This window comes from Drosophila takahashii, chromosome 3R, assembly GCF_030179915.1.
Source record: "Drosophila takahashii strain IR98-3 E-12201 chromosome 3R, DtakHiC1v2, whole genome shotgun sequence".
In the NCBI taxonomy this organism is placed as follows: Eukaryota; Metazoa; Arthropoda; class Insecta; order Diptera; family Drosophilidae; genus Drosophila; species Drosophila takahashii.
The window spans coordinates 35,697,610-35,720,302 of NC_091681.1; the positions used below are offsets into that span (position 1 = coordinate 35,697,610).

Genomic DNA, 22,693 nt, shown 5'->3' on the forward strand with positions numbered 1-22,693 from the left:
CATTCAAAGTGACCCACAGATGAGGATGCCGCCCTCTTGAAAGCTGCTTGCCAACTCAATCGAGCGTCTAATTCATGGCCAATTGCCACTAAACAGGGTCGAAACGAAACGCATCTGATTAGAATTGTGCATTGGTGGTTGATTTGCAAATCGATGTTGACAAGTTAATTTTAGGCATCGCCCATTTGGTTTTCTGGGTTGCCCAGAAGACTCGGTTTCGAAGTCAACAACTGTCCGTCGACCATGACCGCTAAAAGAAACCGTTAGGGATCTTCAGTCTCCAATATGTATGCCCATATATGTCTGCCCCAATGACCGGGTGCACTGAACGAAATCGGTCGCCGATCACTGACCATCGATGGGTTATAAAAACCTCATAGATGGTGGCACTTCTGATGCAGTTTCATTTTGCTATTCGTGCCGTGAACAATGCGAGTTCAGTCGGGACTAATAGTAATCCTACTTGGAGTGATCCTAAGCGATCGTTTTGCAGCTGGAGAGGATAAGGATAATAAATCATGGATATCCCAGCTGAGAAAGTTACGCGGCGACCTTCGAGACTGCTATCAATCGGGAGTATCGCAAAGTCTGTGGTCATGTTTCCGCTCAAGAAGCTTACACATCTTCGAGGGCATTATGTCGTCGCCCGAGATTTCCCTATACGATGGAGTGCGTCTGGTAATGGCCCCGAATATCACGGCAAATACCTCGAGGCACCAAGATGAACGGAAGGATCTGAAGCATCTCACCTGGTTCGATCAACTGGCCGTGAGTTTGGCCAAGGGTCTGACGACCCACACTTTGCAAGTGAACTTGGGAAAACTAACGGAGAGATATCTAAGTAGTGGTGGGTCTTAGTTTATTTTCTATATCTATCTTTGTTAACTTAAGATCTATTCTTTTAGAGAGTTCTTCCAGCGATCCTGTGGGCAGTGCCCGACTGAGAAGACATCGTTATAACATGATCATCACCATGATGTTTGGAGTAACCGCCTTGGGTGCCATTCTAGTGCCCATGGGCTTCCAAATGTTGTCTATAGTCAGCGGAAAAGCTCTATTACTGGCCAAGATGGCCCTGCTTTTGGCCTCCATTAACGGATTAAAAAGGGTAAGTGGAAGTTAGGTTATTAAGTTACCTATATCTTAAGATATAATAACTATTTACTTACAGGTAGCCAACAATGGATTGCACTATGGACTCTATCATGTTCCAGGAGAGCATCTAGGAGGTTACTATGATAGAGGGGATGTCAGTCATCCCAGAAATGTGCCCATTCCCGTTGCTGTAGCTCCCACTTTGGATATGGGATTAAAGTAAAACGATTATAGAAGAGAACTTTAAAATTGGGAACTGCTTTTCGTACAGCAAACCAAAATATATAAATAAAATAACTCCTAGATTTATCTGAAAACTTGAAAAACTTCCTAAAAATATTTATTAGTAAGGAAATTAAATTGATTTATTTATAAGGAAAATATATTTATTGTTGAGATGCTAAAAGAGCACATCTAAAGTTCCGTTTCAAATTGTTAATTAGGAAAATTGTCTAAGAAAGAGTCAGCATTTAAGTTTAAATAAATTAAATCGTATTTCCATTTGAAAAAGCTTTTCACCTCAGCTTTTCCTTACATGTTGGCAATGCCCCAAGAAAATTCACCAGAAAAGCTAATAGTGGTGGAAAATCAAACAGCGGCAAGTATTTCAAAAAAGTGCAATGGAAATCAAAGTAAAATTAGAAATAAACTAAAACTAAGGGAATAATTATAAAGAAAAGGTTCCAGAAAAATACTTTAAAAATCTTAAGAAAATTATAAACAAAACACAACCTAATACCTCAAAGGAAAACCGCACAGAAGAGAGTTTAGAAAGTTGAGAACTCGGAAAACTCGACTGGCTGGCTGGCTATAAAAGGAAATGCGGCGCTGATAAGGACCAACACTCGGTCGTCGGGCGGCAGCGTTGACGCATCGTCCTTGTTTTTGTCCTGCAACGGTTTCTTCATTTCTTTCTCCCTTATAAGAAAAAGTTAGAATTTAAAAACGGTTTCTCCGGCGCAATTTGAAACCCGCATCAAGTATACGCAACGTATGCCCAGTGAGCATCGCGTGCCTCCGTCGCTAATTCCACGCTCTAATGAAGTTATTGGGTGCGTGATTCCTGCTCTAATCTCTGGTCAGGCCATCAGCAGAAGGATCAAAAGAAGGCGCTCCGGAACTTGAGGGTTAATTGAAAACTCGCCTCAGCCGCCAACAAAAAAAACTGAAACTCAATCTCCCCGCGGGGATTGACTTTATTTTGCGCCGAGGTTTCGAAAATCGGAAGTCGCCATGAAGTTGGTCGTGTATCTCTATTTATCCATGATTGTGCTGGGCGTACAGGTAAGTGTCGGGCTAAGAACTTAAATTGCTATTTTGTGCTTTTGTATAACTGAAATATTAAAAAAACTAAAATTAAAAGTCTAATTTATAATATAATTATAGACACTTCAAATAGAAAATATATAATACAAAACCGTCTAATTATCTTTTTGTTACTGCAGTTAGAATTTGTTTTCTTTAGTTATTTAACATTAATATTTTAATAATAATTTCAAAAGAAACATAAAGTTTTATATTTGAAAAAGTGATTTAAAATATTCGATTTCCCAACAATATTTAAAATTACTTTTACAAACTTTTAGTCGAAAGCCCCGCAGCTAGCACAACAACCCATGATGTTAGTTTTAGTTTTGTAAACTTTGCTATTATCTTTAATAAATAAATTAATAAACTTTTACAAACTGTTTTTCTCAGTTTATCAGTAGGTGACAAAGTCACGCGTGTAATTCCTTGTAATTCGATCAACAAGTTGGGCCAACTTTTGTTTCCACGTTGTTCTAATGACTTGATCTAATTTCTTTCGGCCGAGATTCGTTGCCTCGTTGGATTGATTGATTCTAGGCTTTTGGCCTTATTGCCAAACTTTCTGGCAGCCCTTTTAGCCTTTCGCTTATGCTAGAACAGATTACCTTCATTAGGCTCACGTTGCGAACCGAGTTGGTAATCAATTTATGAAAGTCCAAGCGGGTCAGCGGGTCAAAGTTTGCTGGCCGCGTCGCAAATGAATATTTAATTCGATTTGGTAATGGCCCAATCGGGGCGAAAAAGTTTCCCGTGACATTTGGCTGCAGCCGAAAACCAAAAATAGAACTCGTGCTGACAAATCAGCTAATTATGATTGAGACTCCTCCAAGACAGATAAGATAGCAGCCGCCAAAAATAACCAATCGAATCCATCTTTTTCAACCGTCAAAAAAAGGGTTGAATTGAAATGGCAAGGGTGGGTATAATAAGAAAAAAACTAAAGGTATTTTATGAAATTCAAGACAAAAGTGTAGGAGTAAGAAAAAAATTCACCTTAGCAGTTTTAAAATCGTATTTATTTCGGTTGAAAATAATGCAATAAAAAAGGATCTATAGGAATTAAAATATTTTGTTGCATACTTTTAGACACCTAAATAATTTATTTAAAAAAAAACTATTTATCGAATCCTTTCTTTTTGTAAGTTTGTACAATGAATTTTATATATTTTCGATTAAACATCTGGGGGAAAAAAAAAGTTTCTGCCGTTTATTGAATTTTCTTTGAATACCCGAATAATGCTGGCATGAAATCCATACAACATTTAAATATTAAAATAATACATGCCATTTGTCATGTTGGCCTGCTAAAGACAAAAGCCATTTGGTTATGAAAATATTCGAAAGTGCTGGCCGATTAGGGTTCTATTTTTATACCCGTTACTCGTAGAGTAAAAGGGTATACTAGATTCGTGCAAAAGTATGTAACAGCTAGAAGGAAGCGTTTCCGACCCCATAAAGTATATATATTCTTGATCAGGGTCACTAGCCGTGTCGATCTAGCCATGTCCGTCTGTCCGTCTGTCTGTCTGTCTGTCTGTCTGTCTGTCTGTCTGTCTGTCTGTCTGTCTGTCTGTCCGTCTGTCCGTCTGTATGAACGCTGAGATCTCAGAAACTACAAAAGCTAGAAGGTTGAGATTTCCCACACATATTCTTTGGCTTCCTACGCAGCGCAAGTTTATTTTAGCCGAGCGCCACGCCCCCTCTAACGCCCACAATCGCCCACTAACGATTTTTAAATGGGTCCTGCGCCCACATCTTTAAAGATTTCCGAGAAGTATAAATGCAATTTTGTTGTGTATATTTATACCTATCGAAATGTAGAAGACATTTTTCAAATCGGACCATTCATTAAAAAGTTATACGCAATCAAAAATTATATATCTATCTCCCTCGCACTCCCCTTAGCTGAGTTACGATTATTAGTGGGGACACGAACCCGACACAGGGTTCGCACTCCCTTTAGCTGAGTGACGGGTATTAGATAGTCGGGACAACAACCCGACTATAGCGTTCTCTCTTGTTCATTTCTCGACTCCTGCCATCCATCAAGTGGAGAGCCTGCGATCTGTTTGCTTAATGGCAACATTGTGGGTCAAGTCAGGAAGCCAGGAACCTAGGAAGCCAGGATGTTGGGAATCCACTTCAATGGCCAAGGATAAATGTAAATTTTCCCACCTGCCGTTTGAGCCGTGGGCGGTGGCAGAAACCAAACATTCGAGGGCTGGGAAAACCTGAGCGGAAAACCCAACGATTCGAAGGCAATGAAACTGCAACTGCAACTGACTCGTTCTCATTTCTTGCGGTAGTGATAGTGGGTGTATAGCGGTGGTCACTCACTTTGGACAGGGACGAGATTTTCCTCGAGTTTTTCCTGCGTTTTTCCCCCGACCCCACAAATCCCACTTCCTGCTACTCGATTGCCAGCGAGTCCTGCACTTGATGTGCGCTTAATGTTGACACCGACGCTTTGGCACTTTACAGCCATTTAAGCCAGGACATGACAGCCACACCCCTGCTGTCCCATTTCCGTCCGCATTTTCCTGTTTTCCCTCCGCCGCAGAGCTTCGTTTTTCACTCTGGCAACATGTGAGAGCGACAACAATTAAACCATGAATGTCAACGGGTGCAACTCGAGGAGGGAAGGGCAGGGGAGGGGAGGAGGATAAACAAGTTGTGGAGCGGAAAAGACATGAAAGATAAGCTTTAACATTCAGAGGTGACCTCTAATTGCAGCACCCACAAAATGGGGTGATCAGGTGAGTCTGCCAGGGATTTGCCGCTTTATTCCCTCTAATTTACATACGCTTTTCATTGCCAATTAGGGAAAAGTGCACTGAAAAATGGAGTGTTTAAAAGGGAGAGATTTTATGGCTTTTCTGAACAAATATTTACTTTTACTAAGCAAAGCAAATGTTTTAGAAGTTATCAAAGTTTTAAAATCTTTTAAATCTGTGCCCAAAAGTATGCAATAAAAAATTATTTTTATAGTTCTTCCGAAATTACACTCTTTTGTAGCATATATACATAACATACTTTTATTTAAAAAAAGGTATTTATTTATTAAAGAAAACTAATTCCATACTTTAATTATCACCAATTTGAAATTTCAATATTTAGAACCTTCATAAATATATTGTTTTCCTCTCTCTGTCAGTTGTAATTGAGTTCGCTACAAAGGGCTCTTATGGTCCAATATCCGGCTGGCATCACCCAAAATATGGTTCCTGGGATCCCTCTAATTTCCATAAATTTCCTCCATCATGTAGCAGCAGTTGCGCGAAATTTATGCCGTCTATTCAATTCCGTTCTGGCAGAACGTCTTGCATAAATCTCGAATGCAATATGTTCGATAAAAATCGAGGAGCAGAACTAATTTCCGCTGTGGAACCACACACACATCATCCCACACTGCATTTTAGATTTGCAAAAGCATGACGTCAAAATGGCGGTGAGACCAAAATAACTTTTTGGCCAAATTGCATTTAACAGTTCATTTGCGGTTGCGCGAAATTAATTAAATGATTAAAGCCAATAAAAAACACCACCACTCGCTCGTTCGTGCAACAGTGCGTATGCGTAATCGAATTCATTTGCGGCTTTCCGTTTAAATCCTGGGATTTTCACTTGATGACTATAAGCGCTGACAAACGCCGGGCTTAACTTTTAATCACAGAGTTGAGTGAGTTGCTGACGCAGAATAAAATGGGAAACAAATAAGGAAAGGGTCATTATTAAATACCTACTCAGAATGTTTCTTGGTTCCCCTGGGACTCATTTTTCCTTCCGTTCGCTGCTCATTTCGTAGCCATTCATTTGACTTAATTCCCTGCAATATTCTCCCTGGGCATCCGGCATTATGCGCATATTTGAGCCATCATCACTCAGTTAGACGAACGAATCCTTTACAGAACGAATCGCTGAGTGAAATTTACGCTGGCCATAAAGACGTCTAAATATTTGATGGTCCAATGGCAGCCTGTTGCTCTTCGTCTTTGGACTCTGGCGAGTGATATCACTTATTCATGGTAGCCATTCCTTTTCTTAAAGCCGAACAGCCTTTGAAGCTGTCTCATAACTTAGTCATTCCCCAAGATTCCCCCAATTCCAATTTCGATGCGAAAGTGTAAGTGTTTACTTTTTGCCGAAGGATTACCACCGGATCTCCTGCCGCGAAATGCCGAAAGTCAATATTTACCTGACCCCGCTTGGAAAAAGGATTCGAATTTCGCCAGGTGCTTCCTTCCGCCACCCAAAGTGTCGCTAAGCGAACTTTTAATCAAGTCACAAAAATATTTCTGGCATCTTAAATCCCCGGCAGTGGCATGTGAAGACCTGATTCGCATATCCCCGGCTAATTAGCGGGTTTTTCCCAGAGTGACGGGAACAAAGGAATCTGCCGCCTACGACGACCTTCGCCCCCATTCCCTTATCCTGCATAATAATACTGAAAAGTGCTGGAATTGATTGACTCGGCAGCAGAACAACAGGCTCATTAATCAATTCACGCGACTTCCGAGCTGACAAGATATGAATGAACATTTTAAAATAGAACAGGCCAAAGTAAAAACAACTAATTGAATATTCCAATTTTTTCAATTAGTTAATTCATTAAGAATTCCAGCCAGGCTTTCAAAATTATAAAGAATTTTTTTTACATTTGAAATTCAAGAATAATTTACAGGAAAATAAATTGAGAAATTTACTTTATTTAACTTTTAAAGAAAACCACTAATTTTGAAAAATTAAAATAAATTAAATACATTATTTTATAAATAAATAAAATGCCCGAATATGAAATTATTTTTAGACATTTTTGATAACAATAAATAAGTTAGTAATTTTAATACGATTTCGACTCTTTTCGTGAATATTTATATCCGATGAAATTTATAAAATTAATGTTTCTTGGCAAATTAAATGCCAAGAAACTAAATTCCACAGCTTTGAATTATGATTTCAAATGGAAAGCTAATAAAAGCCCATTATTCAATAGCCAATAAATGCAGAAATGCAGGTTCAATGGCAAGGTGCGTCGACTTACTGGGATTCTTCGCAGGATTGTCACAATGCCCATAGAACTTTTCTATTTTTTCCGTCTATTTTTCTATCCCCTCGCCGCCCACAAAGTTTTTCAGCCACTTTGAATGGCCGGCAGAATCCTCGGATCTCCGTGGCAACTTTTCGGATAGCAATCCAGGTCCCAATGAAACCTTTTCAGGGAGCAGCTGGCGCATCCCCTAAAAATCCGGTGGCAGCATTGTGATTATGCAAATGAGCCCGCTGCCAAGTGTGTTTTCAAAGGGATCGTGTTTATTATTTATTTACAGCCCGTTGACAGTTTATCCAGACTCTTGACTAAAGATTTGTGACGTCAGATTTTTAGGTTTATGTTTTTTTAGGGATATCTTTGGGGATTAAAGTTGGTGCGGCACAAACCGCCACTAATTGACAGTTCCATAACGACTCGCGAAAGCCAAAGCTCGAGTGTTGCGCAAACAAATGTCCGATGCCCCCGAAAACTTTTTGGCTTTTGGCCGGAACTCAATTATTTGAGCCCGCGGCCAATGCGTCACCATTTATCAATTTCCCAGCGGTCTGGGGGCTGCGATTTCAATTAACAGGAAAATCTGGAAAAAAGTTACCACTAATCAATCATAAAATTTGAGAAATGCGAGAAAAGCAGGGCGCAAAAAATGGCTGCGATGTCGTTCCTTAATAAAAAGTTTTAACTTTTTGCCCCCGATTTGTCATACTTAAAATATTTCCTGACCTCTTGGAAATATATAGATAAAAATATATATATCCCAAGCACGTTCTCTGCGTCATCTGCTCTATTCTTGTTTATTGGAGAATCGTGTGTGGTAGTTTAATTAAAAGCGGCTATTGTCCTGTGTCCCGGATGACCTCTTGTCCCCCATTTGGCATCCTCTGCAGTTGCATTTGTGGGCTGGTCGCTAAGTGCCGCATTAGCTGCGCCCCCCGCGATGTTTCTTTCTTTGGCTACAGCAGTACAGAAGTACAGAAGTCGGCGGACATTAGTCGGCGAGGACATCCCGCTGATCCTTGGGCCAGGACCCTTTCCCCCTACTCGTCTGGCTGTCTGTCTTTTGTGTGGAGATTGTAAGGGGCAGGAGGAGGAGTTGGAGAAACAGGAGCCACTGCCTGACTGCTCCGGATCCGAGTCAGTTTTTACGTTCACTTGCAGTCAGCAGGAGGGGAGCTTTACGTAAAAAACATTACTTTCGGAAAAGTTTTATTAAAATGTGAGCAATGTCTATTATTTTCTGGTTAGCGGCTACACAAAAAAGAATTACTGTTTAAATCAATTATAATGGGACATTTAAATGTAGCTTAAGCCTTCAACAATAAATAAAAGCGATGGCTTACGAGCTTAAAAATGGTTTACGAGCTTAAAGATAAAACACAAAAAAAGAATACCCGTTTTTTATATAATTTGTTTTAGGAAAATATATATGAAATAAAATGTTGTATACATTCTACCTACGAAAATACAAACCTTTTCTAGAAAGGGTATTAAGGGCCGGTTTCTCGAGTGCCGGCTAACATTTCTCGAACAGATAAAGTCCCTGCTAAGGCATTTTGGCTTTCTCGAGCAACAATGTGAGAGCTAATTTTGACAGGGACTCGGAGTCCTTGTTAAGCGTTTTTGACTCGATATAATGACAGCTGATTTCCCAAAGCCAACTAAGTAGAAGAAACGAAATCACAGCTGACTTTTCCTTTGAATTATACCCAAACAGCTGATGAAATAATCGAAGCACGCCATTTTTCACGCTTTACAGTACAATTCTGTGCGTTAACAGCACTCTGTAATTGTTTCTCGTTTAGATAAATTTAAGCAGTGGAGAAAGCCGATTTGCGTTTACGAACAGTTTATCCGGTCTTTAAGTTTTTCGAACAGATAGCTATCAGGGACTTTGACAGGGACTCGAGAAACCGGCCCTAAATAATCTAAATTTTTTTATAAAGAATATCTATTAGTGATTTTTTCTGTTCTCAATTTTGTATTTAATGGATATTGAAATAAATATTTTTTGTCTAATTGAATACTTTCCTTTCCAAAATATAATATTTATTTAATACTTACTCCAATTAAGGAAAATTTGTCAGTGCACTGCCTTACTTTCTGTGTAATTTATGTTTCAGGCCTGGCCCAGTGTGAAGCGTTCCTTTGAGCTTTTCCCCAACCCTGCGGTGCCGCACAATGTGCACACGGTCTCAGGTAAGTTAAGATCCCCATAGCCCCCACCTCATATACAGATTCAACGAATAGGGGGATGGGGAAACTTTTGCAGTCAAGTGCCCTCGGCGGAAAATGGAAAATGGGAAATGCACTTTGGCGGCAGCGACAAGTTTAAAGCGCTTTTCTAAACCTTGTTTACTTGTCTCTCAAATTGATTTCTGCATAAGTTGTGAGCGCTTCTGGTAGTATCATCATCCCCAAACCAGCTGGGCACCCAGGGCGTATACGCAATTTGTACAACCAGGCAACACACGAATTTATTGCCCATTAAAATTCAAATCAAAGTGCACTCCAAGTATCCCCCCGCTCGAAACTCTGACCCAAACTGTCCAAATGGAAATGGTAGATTGAGATTACAAACTTGTGGTCACTCGATGGCCATAGAAATGGAATATTGTGATTCCGGCGAAGGAAAACTTAATAAATTTCAATAGGATGGCCAGCAACTCGTGCCAACTTCAATTGACTTAATCCCTCGCCCGGATTTTCTATCCACTTCCCTTTTAGCATTTCCCAGGGGAAAACCATCGTCAAAGCAACCGCATGTCACAGGTCACAGAAAATGTAAAGTTGCATCAGTCTCACAATCTCGGAATCAGGTGGAAACATCAACAAATCTGTGGCTATGCCGATTTATAATTGCTTTTATTTATAGTCAGGGTGGATTTTCTAGAGGGCAAGGGGAGACTTATTTGTAGAGGGAGGGTCAGCTTAATGACGTCACATCCAGAAATAGAAAGACCATTGGGAAGGACAAATAAATAAGCACTTTAATCCTTGGGATAAACAAAAAAGACACCAGGTCGCATCAAAATTTTGCAGTTATGGAAAAAATAACAATTAAATTCGAAATAGTCTTGAACATAAAATGAAAAGATTATTGGATAACCTTTTCTTTTTGTTAGAAAAAATAACTGAAATAAAACTAAAAATTATTTTAAAAATATAAATAAAAAATAAATAAATATTTAAAAAATAAGTTAGTGATTGTCATCTGTCAAATTTGTAAAAAGTGAAAATAAATCTTCAATACTTTATTTACGATATTCTGTTTATCTACTAAAAGTAAATTATCTTTATTATGTACATTAAAAAGTATAATTAAATAAATAACTTTAAAAAATGAAGGAATTCTAGTTCTTTAATTTTAAAAAACTGATCATTTTGTTAATCTACTAAAAGTACATTTTCCTTACTACTTACAAGCCAAATAAAATAAATGAATTTTTAATGGTTACTCATTAACTACCAGCCACTTTGGTTATGATTATTAAACCATAATGCCTAATCAATTATGGATTGTAATAAACAGAAATGTTAAAAGGCCGAAAAAGCCGCCACTCGAAAGCAATTAGCGAGTGTCATAAACAAATTGGCGCCAAGTGACAGGATGGGTGCCCCAATGCCCCGTTTACCCATCCTTCCAGGACCTCCCTTCCCATCGTATTCCCCATCAAGGGATTCACGTACGAGAACATCCCAATCCCACAAAGCCCACACGAGTACATTCCGAGTATGTGACATGCATGTCAAGAATGGGACAAAAAATAAGTCAAATAGTAGTTTAATTGTTTTTCGGCCTGGCTTGGATGGTACGGGGATCCCAGGGAGGACGAGAGGTCATAAAAAGCAAACCCACATATCGTACATGTCGCCTATATAAGAGTGGGTGGCCCGGCTAATAATGCCGGTCATAAATCAGCCAACGATGGCCGGCATTAAGTGGATGCGCATGATAAATTAATTGTTGCCCAGGAGCCAAGTTAAGAACAATCAAAGGGGATTTCAATTGCCCACCCCTAATCTCGGGAGTTCTCCAGGATATCGTGGAAATTTGCCAAGACAAATTGGTTTCGGATTCGGTTTTGCGGACTCGGTTTTGGGGGCTGCTGCACTTAACTTACTGCTTCAAGGCATCAAGTGCATTCGGTGCACCAGGTTAAAATCGTTTCTTGTATTTAAATATAAGCAAATTTGAGACAAATTTCCTTGAATGGAATTCGAATTTTTCTAACTATGTATCAAACCAATTTAAAAACAAAATATAAAAAAAAAAAAAAATAATTTTTTTTCAATAAAGAATCTTTTTAGATAAAATGTTTAAAAAAAAATTATATATTTTTTCGAAAGTTTAAAAATGTAATATAAATATTAAGGAGAGGTTTTTGGTATACCTCTGTCTTTTTTTTTCCTTAAATATTCAGAACCCTCTTTTAAGCTTAGAAACCTCTCTTCCCACCTTTTTTTTCCCAGTGCCATGCCATTAAATCCCACCCTCTCAATTTCCCTCCTTCCTCAGATTGCATGCATGTGGCCTCCGAGGCAGGTGACTACATCTTCAAGAAGCTCAACCCCCTCAGTTCGGCCCTCAATCGGGAGGCAGCTCTGCTCGAACTGGAGGCGGCGGTGGTTCCGGGGGAAGGAACAGGAGGAGGAACAGGAGCAGCCGGTGGAACTGGGACAGCAGATGTCCAGGAACTGCAGCCCGAGGTCTGTGGGCTTTATGTGATTGGGGAGCCAGACACGATTGTCGAGATTACAATGAAACACTACGATGCGAACTGCGAGACAGGAGCCCTAATGGCGGTAAGTGCTCCAAAGTGTCCACTAAATTATGCCCAAGAGTTACCCACTTTCCTCTTCTTCTGGATTAAAACAGTTTGTTGATGGCTGGGAGCTGAATGGCGAGTACTTTCCGGGTATTAAGGATCACCATCGACCGCTGGAGGAGCGTGTTTACGAGTTCTGCAACAATTACAGGCAGTGGTGAGTGCAGATATGATTTGGTATTAGGATCTTAATTTACCTTAATCCCAAATAACTCTTCAGGCCGCGAGTGAGTAACAAGAAGTTCTTCCGTTCGAGTCAGAATGCCGCTTTGCTCCAGTACCGCATTCCCGTGAGAGGCTCCTTTGTGGCCAATGTGCGATTCCACAAGATCACGCAACGTAAGTTGTCACTTTTTAGAATATAAAATGTTTGTAACTTTATTTTAAAAGTTTAATTTATTAAAAGTCTATAAATCATTTATAAAGGTGTCCAAAAGTATGCATTGAAATAAGAATACCATATGTCTGAGTAAATCGAACGGTCTCAAAATATATTGTTGCATACTTTAGGGCACCTTTATTAAAAATCCCATATTTAAAAACCGTGAATATTCTTATACATTTTTCTATACTTTCTTTTACTTGTGATTTTTTAGCCTGTAATATTTTGGTCCAGGAAACGGCTGCCATGTACAAGATGACCAACTTTGGCCAGGCTCGCAACTGCACCATCTCGGCGCTCTTTCCTGCGGTGGTTTCCCTGGCCAGTTTGCGTATAGGCGGCAAGAGTGTGAGGGCCCAGACCAAGGTTAACTACGATGTAATTATAGCCCTTAAATAAACCATATATATTTCTTATAAGCCTATTCCCCCAATCAAGTGTCAAATGCCCAGTGATCGATTAGAGATCGGCGGATCCTCGGGTCTGGATCCCATTGGCATGGAGCAGGCCAGTGCCGTGTGTGGAGCCTCCAGTGACTTGGGTCCCGAACAGGCCATCTTCTGTGGCGTGAGCACCGTGAGATTGGTGTCCTCGGGGAGATTCCAGAACCAGGCGGCCATTGTCCTGCGAAAGGCCGATGTGCAGGATATGGAAATTGCCACGCTCATCTGTGCGCTTTAAGCTCTGAAGAGTCGAAGAGTCGTGAAGCCCAAGGACCCTGTCCAAAAAAAATATGTACATGTTTGTAAAAAAAAAACAAGAGAGTGGAAAACAAAGAATCCTGATCAGCGGACAACACCTCCCCGGAATTCCATCGTAGTGCTTAAACTTAACTCTTAACTTAATCCAGCTAATTCGCAAAGTATTCGCTACCCGAGAGGCATCTTAGGTACTATATATATATATGTATATCGAACATTCTGAGTGTTGACTACAAAAAAAAGAAAAAAGCGTGTGTGTTTATTGGTTTTTAGTTATCTCCAGAGGTTTCGGGTTTTTCTTTAGTTGTTTTATGGCCCCTTTGTTATGGTCTAGGATTATCGCTTTTGATAATATGGTTTAAGAATAGATGGGGGGCAAATTGATAAGTCTTAGCCAAGAACTTTAGATGCAGTTAAGATTGTTAAGAGAGAAGCCAAACTGAGGGCAGTTAAACCAGCGGCACCTCCACCTCCATTGTCATCATTATCATCATCGGTTTCATTTTCCAGCTAAAAAATAAGAAAAACATATAATAGATAGAAATCGATAGTAAATTTCTGGTATTTCATACACATATCGATTTTACCATGAAACTCTGGTAAAATTTATATTACCGAAATATCGTTTCTACGTTTTCGAGCATATCAAGTCAAAATTCATACCACATAATGTAAAATCGATGATAATACTTACACTCTCTGCCAGGATGGCCTGCAGTTCCTTGCAGCGAGTTCGCTCCTGATAATTACTGGTGGCAATTCTACAAATGGTCTTACTAAGACAACTATCATCGCATCCCTCGGCCAACTTGGGATCGGAGTTCGTGAACTTATTGCGCCAGAATTTCCTCAGCAAAGCGGGCTTCTCAGCCATTTCCACTAACAATCCATCGATTCCTGCGGGACTGGTATCCTCGGTGTATTCCTTGGTGAACTGGTACTCCAAATTCCACTGGGGCTGCTCATTGGGGCTCAAATTTGCCTCCGTTAGATTTATGGTATAGGTAAGATGATCCAAAACATGCCAGTTTTCTGGGTCAAGTTCATACAGCCGGTAGTTGGGGTTCTTGTTCGAATAGGCAGTAAGACTTCCACCATTCCAATTGACAACCGTGGCAAAACCCTCCTCCGAATAATGCAGATTCATCTCGTCCTTGTGGGTGTGACCACTGAAGACTCCAGTTATGATGCCATTGAATCGCGTGAGAACCCTGTTGTATTCGTGGGCCCAACTGCTCCAGCAATCGCCATCGCCAGCGGGAATGTGGGTGAGAATGTGGACGGATTCACCCGCCTGCTCAGCGGCTAGTAAAGTATCATGGAACCACTGAAGCTGCTCCTGGATCAAGGAGGCATTGTAGAACAGCCACCAGTTGTACAGATAGCAATCCATGCTGTTCAGTGCCACAATTCGGTGTCCTTCGCTTGGTGAGACTGTGTAGTATCCTCCACGAAGGACGGTGTCCTTGGCCTCGGCGGGCAGCCACTTGGACCACAGACTCCAAACGTGCTCGTAAAGCCAATCCACTTTCAGCTCTGTGGGCACCTCATCGTTGCCGAAACTATAGAATAATTAAAAAAAATAATTATATTAATAAAAACAAATTTCAATGATTATAAAGGCCCATTAAAACATTTTAAAACGCTATATTTTCTTTTTACTAAATTATTTTTATATATATATCTATATTTTTTCTTATCTATAATATTCAATAAGAATATTTTTTTAATTTTCTGATAAAACCAAACACCCAAAATTTTTATTTCTAATTATAAAGAAGTGCAATTATAAACAGGTTTAAAAATAAGAAACCCCCTACAATTTCTTGGAAAAACTCACTACCACTTGAATTTCCCTTTGAAGAAAACGAAAATGCATTAATAGTATTATAAGAATTAAGTGCTGCAAAGCTATAAAATCATTAGTGTCCCCCAATCGTTTAAAAGCCGATCAATTTTAAGTTCAGTAGATTAGTTTCGGTTAGTGGTAGTATTACCTCCATTCAAAATTGTACCAATTAGCTGTAGTAAATATTTACTATGGGGGCTACCATATCATACTTTATGGTTTTGCAGCGGGGGAGCTATGGTGGGAAATTCTTACAATAAACTTTATCTAGACGGAAAATACAGAAGTTTTCAAACAAAAGTTTATTAAAAATTTTACGATATCTATTTTTAGGGCGTTCATTAAGTAGTTTGTAGTACCCATATTCAAAGAGGTTCTATAACATCGCATTTTATAAGCTTTTTTATAAGCTGTATTATGGGAAAAAAATTACCATAAACTTTATCTAGACGGAAAGTACAGAAGTTCTTGCGAAGATGTAGTAGTTCTTTTATGACCCCAATGTTTTTCTATGTTTTTGGGTCAGAAATAAGAGCACCCTTACCGACGAAATAACCAAGAATTACCAAAAACCCATTTCAAGGCAATTTCGGACACGTTCCTTTGAACTTTTCCCCCATCTGGGTGATTAACTTAATAATAATTTTAGGGGGAGTGCAAATTACGGGTACTCTACTCACACATTTGCTGGATGGGGTTCGTGATTTCCAAGGCAGGGATAGATGGGCGTATTGGGGAAGTACTCGGCCAGCAGTCCATCGATTTCGGACAGCATATCCAGATTTCCCTGTTTCGTAGTGGACCAAACGTTGTGAGGTGGAACATCTCCCGTGTGATATATCCACTCGATCTTGTGGTTCTCCTTGATATGATCAAAGGCACTGAGAATCAGCCGCTTGGGGCAATCACAATCACGGTAATCCGACCAAAAACCAGCTGCTGCCGAGGAATCAGATCCTTCGGCCAAAGAATTCCTGCAGCACATGGGTTCATCGCAAGCGGCATTGCTGCCCTCGGCATATTGGGGATCGTAATGGATGTCGGTCAGGTGGAGTATCAAATGATCTCCAGAGCTCTTAGCAGGTAAATTTGAGTTCGATTCGGTGGGGGAATCACCCTGAATGGTCAAAGTCAAATTATATTCATCCTGTTTCACCTGGCAAATGGGAATGGGCAGCATTCCGCAGAAGGATTGCGAATTGGCCACAGTTTCATTCAGAATAAAATCGAATATAGGCCAATTGAGTTCGAATAAACCAGAGCAAACCTCCTGGGTGCTGATGGCAAAGTAATCACAGATACCCAGCAACAATTTCTTGGCCTCGTCATCTCTTTGGGGACCACTCAATTCTCCCTCGGTGAAAGTGCGAGCAAAAACATTTATGGTAGATCTGCATAAAGTGCAAACGAAAAACTGATCGGTGGAACTCAAGTCAGCCATGGATTCCGTGAAAATGGCCTTTTTGCTGTGACCGTTCCGCATATCCTTCCCCAGCTCCTGAAGCCTCTCCGTTTCGATGCCCGTCCGGTGATACTTCAGGTACTCGCGGCTTATCTCTTCCGCCACGCTAGCTGCAAAAAATCCAACAAAAATCCAATCACGGATGTCAAAAATTAGGCACTCGAAGCTGTCAGCTGGCAGTTATCTTTTGGACAACTCCAGACAATTTCTACTTGGTGACTACCTGACTAACTGATCCATTCATATATTGATTGACAGTTTAATTCATAAAATGGGAAGCCATATTTCATTTATATAATCAACGATTCTCATAAAGAAATTTTATAATTTATAGGTATTTAAATAAAAAAGTATTTATCAAAAAAATATATAAGGATTTTTTATGTGCGACTTCTTTAAAAACTTTTTTATTTTTTATGTGAGACTTTTTTTTTCAATTTTGTAAGATTTTTACTTTTGGTAATAAATTGTTATTCTTATAATAATGACAAAGACAATTATATTCCACAATCCTCACTGGTATGAAAGATAAATATCAAATAAGAAAATTAGTTTTAAAGATCTTCAAATATTTTCTTTTTTATTTTTTAAATTTTTATATAGAATTTCTTTTATATTCTTAAGAACCTTTTTTACCCACCTGATATGACGGCAGCTGCTCGCTGTTCCTTGGTCAGATAGTCGGGAACATTTGGCAGGCTGAAGGCGGCACAGCCGACCAAACATATGGCGATCCCCAAAACCGCTGTGCTCCAGATCAACTTCATGGCGAAACTGCTTAAAGGATTGCAATCGAGCCCCTACTTATAGCCTAATATCGCCTATTATCAGCTTATCCGCTTATCAAAGGCGTTGATATCGCCCAAAACGAAATGCCAGCGGTCGTCAGCCCATACTAATTCGAGTTCGAGGACAGATTTCTTGGCCAGCTAATCGGTAAAGGGTAGATTTTATTTGAGTCCCTACAAAAAAGCACTATTCGCATTTAGAGAAGAAAAAAATATTTTTTAAAAAGAGTTTGGTTTACCTAAAATGCTATTGAATCTGTAAAATATTTACTATACATTTTAAAGAAAATGTTTAGTATTATTTCCAAGAAAATATTAAATAACTAAAAAACAAACTGAAGTTCTCCTCTTATGTTTGTGTTTTTTAAATATTTTTTCGATACAAAAAAAAACCTTCGCACTTAAATGGATATGAGCATGGTCATAAATAGTAAAATTGATCATCGTTTCATATCAAGTGTTTTTTGTGTAATTTGTAGTGATTCAGATTATGGCATGATCCCAAACTTTCGATCACGATTTTCAGCCTAATCGATCCATTGTAAATCATTCCCAAAACAAAGCTCTTTTGCACGTGCTTACACTTATCCGTAGGTCCAAATTGGCCAATTGCCTTGGCCATAAACCTGTAGCCAACTGGCGTGTTTTATGGCCAGCACGGTTCAATTGGCTAATTTGCGCTAATCGCCATTAGTCGATAAGGTGCGACAATCGGCAGGAAAACAAAGTCCCAGTCCCCCCACCAAAAGTAAAAAAAAGTGAGCACAAGATTATCTTTCGATGGGGATAAGCGCATACTTCTATTTGCCACTTGAGAGTAGCCGCTTTTAGAATGGAATCCATTCGCATTATATAAGACTTAGGGGGTATTACTAGAGGTGAGGATTACTAGAGGGTAAGGCGGATGGAGAGGACGATGGCCAGCAGGGATCCAATACTGAGCACTGCCAAAGTGGAGGATCCTCCGTTTCCATCATCATCATCTGGAGTGGTAGAACTACTGGGTCCAGGAGTAGTTGCTTCCTCGTTGTCCAGCTGAAGGTTAAGTTTTAAAAATTAGTTTTAAATTTAAAGGTTTCTAGGGTTTCATCTTACGGAAGCAAACAGCTTTTCCCGCAGCTCTTCGCAACGTCCTCGCTGGGAATTGATAGTCACAGCAGCGCGACAAAGAGATCCTGCCAAGCAGGTGCGATCACATCCTCCATTCACCTGCGGATCTGCAGAGGTCACTCGGTAGCGCCAGTACTGAAAGATTGAGGGGTGTTATAAGGTGGCGGAAACTAATAGTTGGTAAGTAATATTTTGTAATTCCCTTAATCTTTTTATAGTAATTAAATCATATTAAATATCAAAATTCTGACATATTTTAGATACTATTTTCCATAAAAATTATGATAATAATTTTTTTTCTAGGAAATAATTTATAGAACTTTTAAAAATTATAAAAATATCCACAATAAAAACATAAATATTGATTAAACTTATATTTGCCAAATAATTTAAATTGTTTGTCTAAATCTTTTATAGCAAAATTTTATAGCTTTTCTAAAATAATTTATAGAATTTCAAAAAAATTATAATAATAGCCACAATAAATAGATAAATAGTCACCAATAAATATATCAAGTAATATCACATATAATACTATCCAAAAAATCATAATAATTTTAATTTTCTCAAGGATCTCAACTCACCTTCCTCATCAGCGTGGGATTCTCGGCAAACTGGTCGAGGAGCTTGTCAATTCCCGCAGGACTCGTGTCCTCGGTGAACTCCTTGATGAACTCGTACTCCAGGAACCACTTGGGCTGCTCATCGGGCGTCAGATTGGCCTCGGTGAGATTGTAGATCCAGGTCTTGTGGTTGGTCACCTCAAAGGTTTCGGGGCTCACGGAGTATTCCCTGTAGTTCGGATTCTTATTGGAATAGGTGGTGACGGCACCTCCGTTCCAGGCGACCGCAGTGGCATGTCCTTCGTCCTCCGAATAGTAAACGAAAAGTTCGTCCTTGTGTGAGTGTCCTGTGAAAATGCCACTGATTGTGGAACTGAAGCGGGTGATGCATCGGTTGAATTCCCTGGCCCACACGGACCAACAGGTTCCATCTCCCGAAGGGATGTGAGTCAAAACATGGACGTACTCCCCGGCCTTTTCGGCCTCCAAGAGGGTATCGTGGAACCACTGGAGCTGGGGAATCTTGTCGGTGCCACTGTGATACAGCCAGAAGTTGTCCGTATAGCAATCGTTGCTGTTCAGAGCGATGATACGGAATCCCTTCCGGGGCACTACGGTATAGTAACCACCCTTCAGGATCGTCTCCTTAGTTTCCGCGGGCAGCCACCTGGACCAGTCGTTGTACAGGTGCTCGTACAGCCACTTGGTGCTGATCTCATCCGGAACGCCCTCGGGACTGAAGCTGGAATTTAGAGTTAAGATAGATTAGAGTTTATGGTAAAGGTGCTCAAAAACATTATAAATTATTGCGTGATATGCAGGAGGAAATCAAAGATAAGGATCTAATGGTATAGGTACTTATAAGTGCGAGTTAATCTATAAGATTAGGATTTTAAATGCATGGCATCTATAAATAGAAAGTTTAAGTTCCTATATGTATAAAAGATTTCTGATTCGGAGTATAAGAAATTCCAACAGGTGTTTGTTCTATTAAATATGAAAAATATATTTGATAGAAAATAGAAAAATATATTTAGTAAAAAATTATAATAGTTGTAATATATTATTTTTAAGACTTAGTAGAAAATTGTAATACATTTAGTATATTATTTGCAGTGTTGGGACATACCTAGATACTTTTACCTAGGTACGTACCTAGGTACAATTTAGTGGTACCTTTTACCTTACCTAGGTATACAAATAATTGAGTACCTTTTACCTTACCTAGGTATTTATTTTTATATACCTTTGGAATTATTAAGGTACTTACATAGGTATTAAACATTGCTCTGATTTAAAATAGCCAAATCTGACTGCGACACTGTAGTATCGTTTCATTGTATCGTTTCGTTTCAGAATTGTAATAGTCGGAACGCAGCATTAATAATTCAGCCGTTCTATTGTTTGTTTTGTGAAGTTAAAACTAATCGCAGTTTTTTTTTATATAATTTTGTGCACGTATGTATGTTCCCATCACTACATCAATTTATTTATGAAACCAAAGTGTATTTGGCGCGCAAAAATTCCGTATGTACGTAAACAAACGGCATATACATGCATATGCACAATATATAGTCAATGTTTCTACATACGGAATTTTTGCGCGCCAAATATGTACATGAGGGTTTCATAAATACATTAATGAAGTGATACGTGCATAAAATTATTCATGCCGCGTGGTTTAAAAATATATGCACAAAATTAAAACATTTAAATTTAAATGAAATGAAAAGATATTGTTTGATTAAGACGACTAAAAACTGAAAACTAGTCTTATTTTAAGTTTAAATGATTACATTGAACAAAACAAAAAAATTATAAAAAATAAAAAATACCTTATAAATACCTTTTACCTTTACCTAGGTACTGGGAAATTTAAGTACCTTTACCTTACCTAGGTATTTATTTTTGACAATACCTTTTACCTTACCTAGGTAAAAAAACACAGTACCTTTCCCAACACTGATTATTTGTAAGACTTTGCATTACTTTAATATCTGTTAAATATTAGATCCTTTAGGTTAAATATTGTAAATTTTAAATAATATAATAGTTTATATGTTCTATGAATCTGTTAAATGTGATTGAATATATTATTTAAGGTATTTGTTAATAGATCCTTAAGGTTAAATATTTTAAATTTACAAGTAAAATGGGTAACTTACAGGTTGAGAGGATGCGGCTCATGATTTCCGATGCAGGGATAGACGGGAACCTCCGGGAAGGCCTGGTTGATCCTCTCACTGACCTTGGTCAGCACCATGGTGTTCTTCTCCACCGAAGTGGCCCACACCATGTGATCCACAATATCGCCCGTCTGATAGACATAGTCGCACTTCGTATTAACCACCGCACTATCCAGAGCGGATTCAAAGGCCTGCCAAGGGAGATCGCAGTCCCTGTAATCACCCCAGTAACCAGCCGCCTCACTAGTTCCCTGGGTCGAGTCCTTATTCCGCTGACAGCACATGGGTTCAGCACAGGTGGCCAGACTTCCAGGTTCGTAGAGAGGATCATGATGGATATCGCTGAACTGGCAGATCCTTATATCGGATTCACTATAGGTAGGAGTATCCGACTTTGGTCCGCTCAAAGCCTCACCTGTATTATCCACAGGCAAGGTCCAATTGTAATCCGCATTGGAACCAGTGTTACAGAAGCTGAACTCCATGAACAGCGAGCAGAAACTCTGGGAATCGCTCTCGGAATTTCTCATAATATACTCCACACTCGGAAGATTGGAATCAATGAGTCCTTCGCAAACCTCCTCCGTTTGCAGATTCAGGCGGCGGCAAAAGTCCATGGCAAAGTCCTTCATGAGTACAGAGCTATTTTCACCATGCAGTTCACCTTCCTCCTCGCGAATCGTGCGAATAAAGACATTCATCACCGAGCGACAGGCAACGCACACAAAAAAGCTATCGCGGGGCTCCAAATCGGGCATATTCCTGGTGAATATATCCTTCTCGCTATGCGATTTGGCCAGCTGATTTGTGAGCTTCAGGAACTCAGGGGTCTCCACTCCAGTCTTTAAATAATTCACATACTCCTTGACCAGACGCTCCGAAATATCATCCGCAATGGCGGACAGGATGTGATCGTCCACATCGAAGTCCACCGGCACTCCGGGCAAGTTTACGGCGGAAACCACCAGGAACCCGGAGGTTAAGGCTAGCAGAACTCCAATTCCGAATACCCTCATGGTTCGCAGAGCAACTGGAGCATAACTTCCAGCGGTGGGGCCACTTATAGCCTTCGGTTATCTCTTTTCGGCCAGCTGGCCAATCCATTGACAAGAGCGGGAAAACCCATTCAGCCGGTTCAGATTAGCCTAATCTGCAATCGTGGAGCTTTCTGAATATTTTTTTATATTCGCTATAAGAGGCGGTCATAATCTGCCTCCGGTGGGGCAGATTGCAGATTTTTGAATAGTACATCGTAAAAGCGGCTATTTTGGCAATTTATTACCAATTGGCATTAAAAACATGAGTTATTAGACCGTTAGTTATTAGCTATAAGGTCCTTAATTAGGAGAGAAACAACATTTTTCAGCCCCTTCTGT

At 39.6% G+C, this 22,693-nt stretch overlaps 4 protein-coding genes across 4 annotated transcripts; 2 read left to right on the top strand and 2 right to left on the bottom strand.

Annotated features, from left to right (window-relative positions):
• Positions 1 to 429: 429 nt before the first annotated feature.
• On the top strand, positions 430 to 1,318 carry Osi23 (DUF1676 domain-containing protein Osi23). The gene is made up of 3 exons (XM_017145030.2): positions 430 to 847; positions 906 to 1,108; positions 1,172 to 1,318. Exons 1-3 carry the CDS (start codon positions 430 to 432, stop codon positions 1,316 to 1,318), a joined length of 768 nt encoding a protein of 255 aa, XP_017000519.2.
• Positions 1,319 to 1,955: 637 nt separating this feature from the next.
• LOC108059697 (corticotropin-releasing factor-binding protein) lies at positions 1,956 to 13,480 on the top strand. Its single transcript, XM_017145105.3, has 7 exons — positions 1,956 to 2,379; positions 9,571 to 9,646; positions 11,967 to 12,253; positions 12,327 to 12,433; positions 12,497 to 12,615; positions 12,873 to 13,036; positions 13,097 to 13,480. The coding sequence occupies exons 1-7, from the start codon at positions 2,329 to 2,331 to the stop codon at positions 13,337 to 13,339; spliced, it is 1,047 nt and encodes a 348-aa protein (XP_017000594.2). The 5' UTR covers positions 1,956 to 2,328; the 3' UTR covers positions 13,340 to 13,480.
• A 110-nt stretch (positions 13,481 to 13,590) lies between these two features.
• Positions 13,591 to 17,437, bottom strand: LOC108059696 (sphingomyelin phosphodiesterase). Its single transcript, XM_017145104.2, has 4 exons — positions 17,311 to 17,437; positions 15,889 to 16,780; positions 14,054 to 14,921; positions 13,591 to 13,869 (listed from the first exon to the last, which is right to left on the bottom strand). The coding sequence occupies exons 1-4, from the start codon at positions 17,435 to 17,437 to the stop codon at positions 13,750 to 13,752; spliced, it is 2,007 nt and encodes a 668-aa protein (XP_017000593.1). The 3' UTR covers positions 13,591 to 13,749.
• A 791-nt stretch (positions 17,438 to 18,228) lies between these two features.
• On the bottom strand, positions 18,229 to 22,355 carry LOC108059711 (sphingomyelin phosphodiesterase 1). Its single transcript, XM_017145121.3, has 4 exons — positions 21,297 to 22,355; positions 19,153 to 19,873; positions 18,554 to 18,703; positions 18,229 to 18,493 (listed from the first exon to the last, which is right to left on the bottom strand). Exons 1-4 carry the CDS (start codon positions 22,331 to 22,333, stop codon positions 18,347 to 18,349), a joined length of 2,055 nt encoding a protein of 684 aa, XP_017000610.2. The 5' UTR covers positions 22,334 to 22,355; the 3' UTR covers positions 18,229 to 18,346.
• Positions 22,356 to 22,693: the final 338 nt, after the last annotated feature.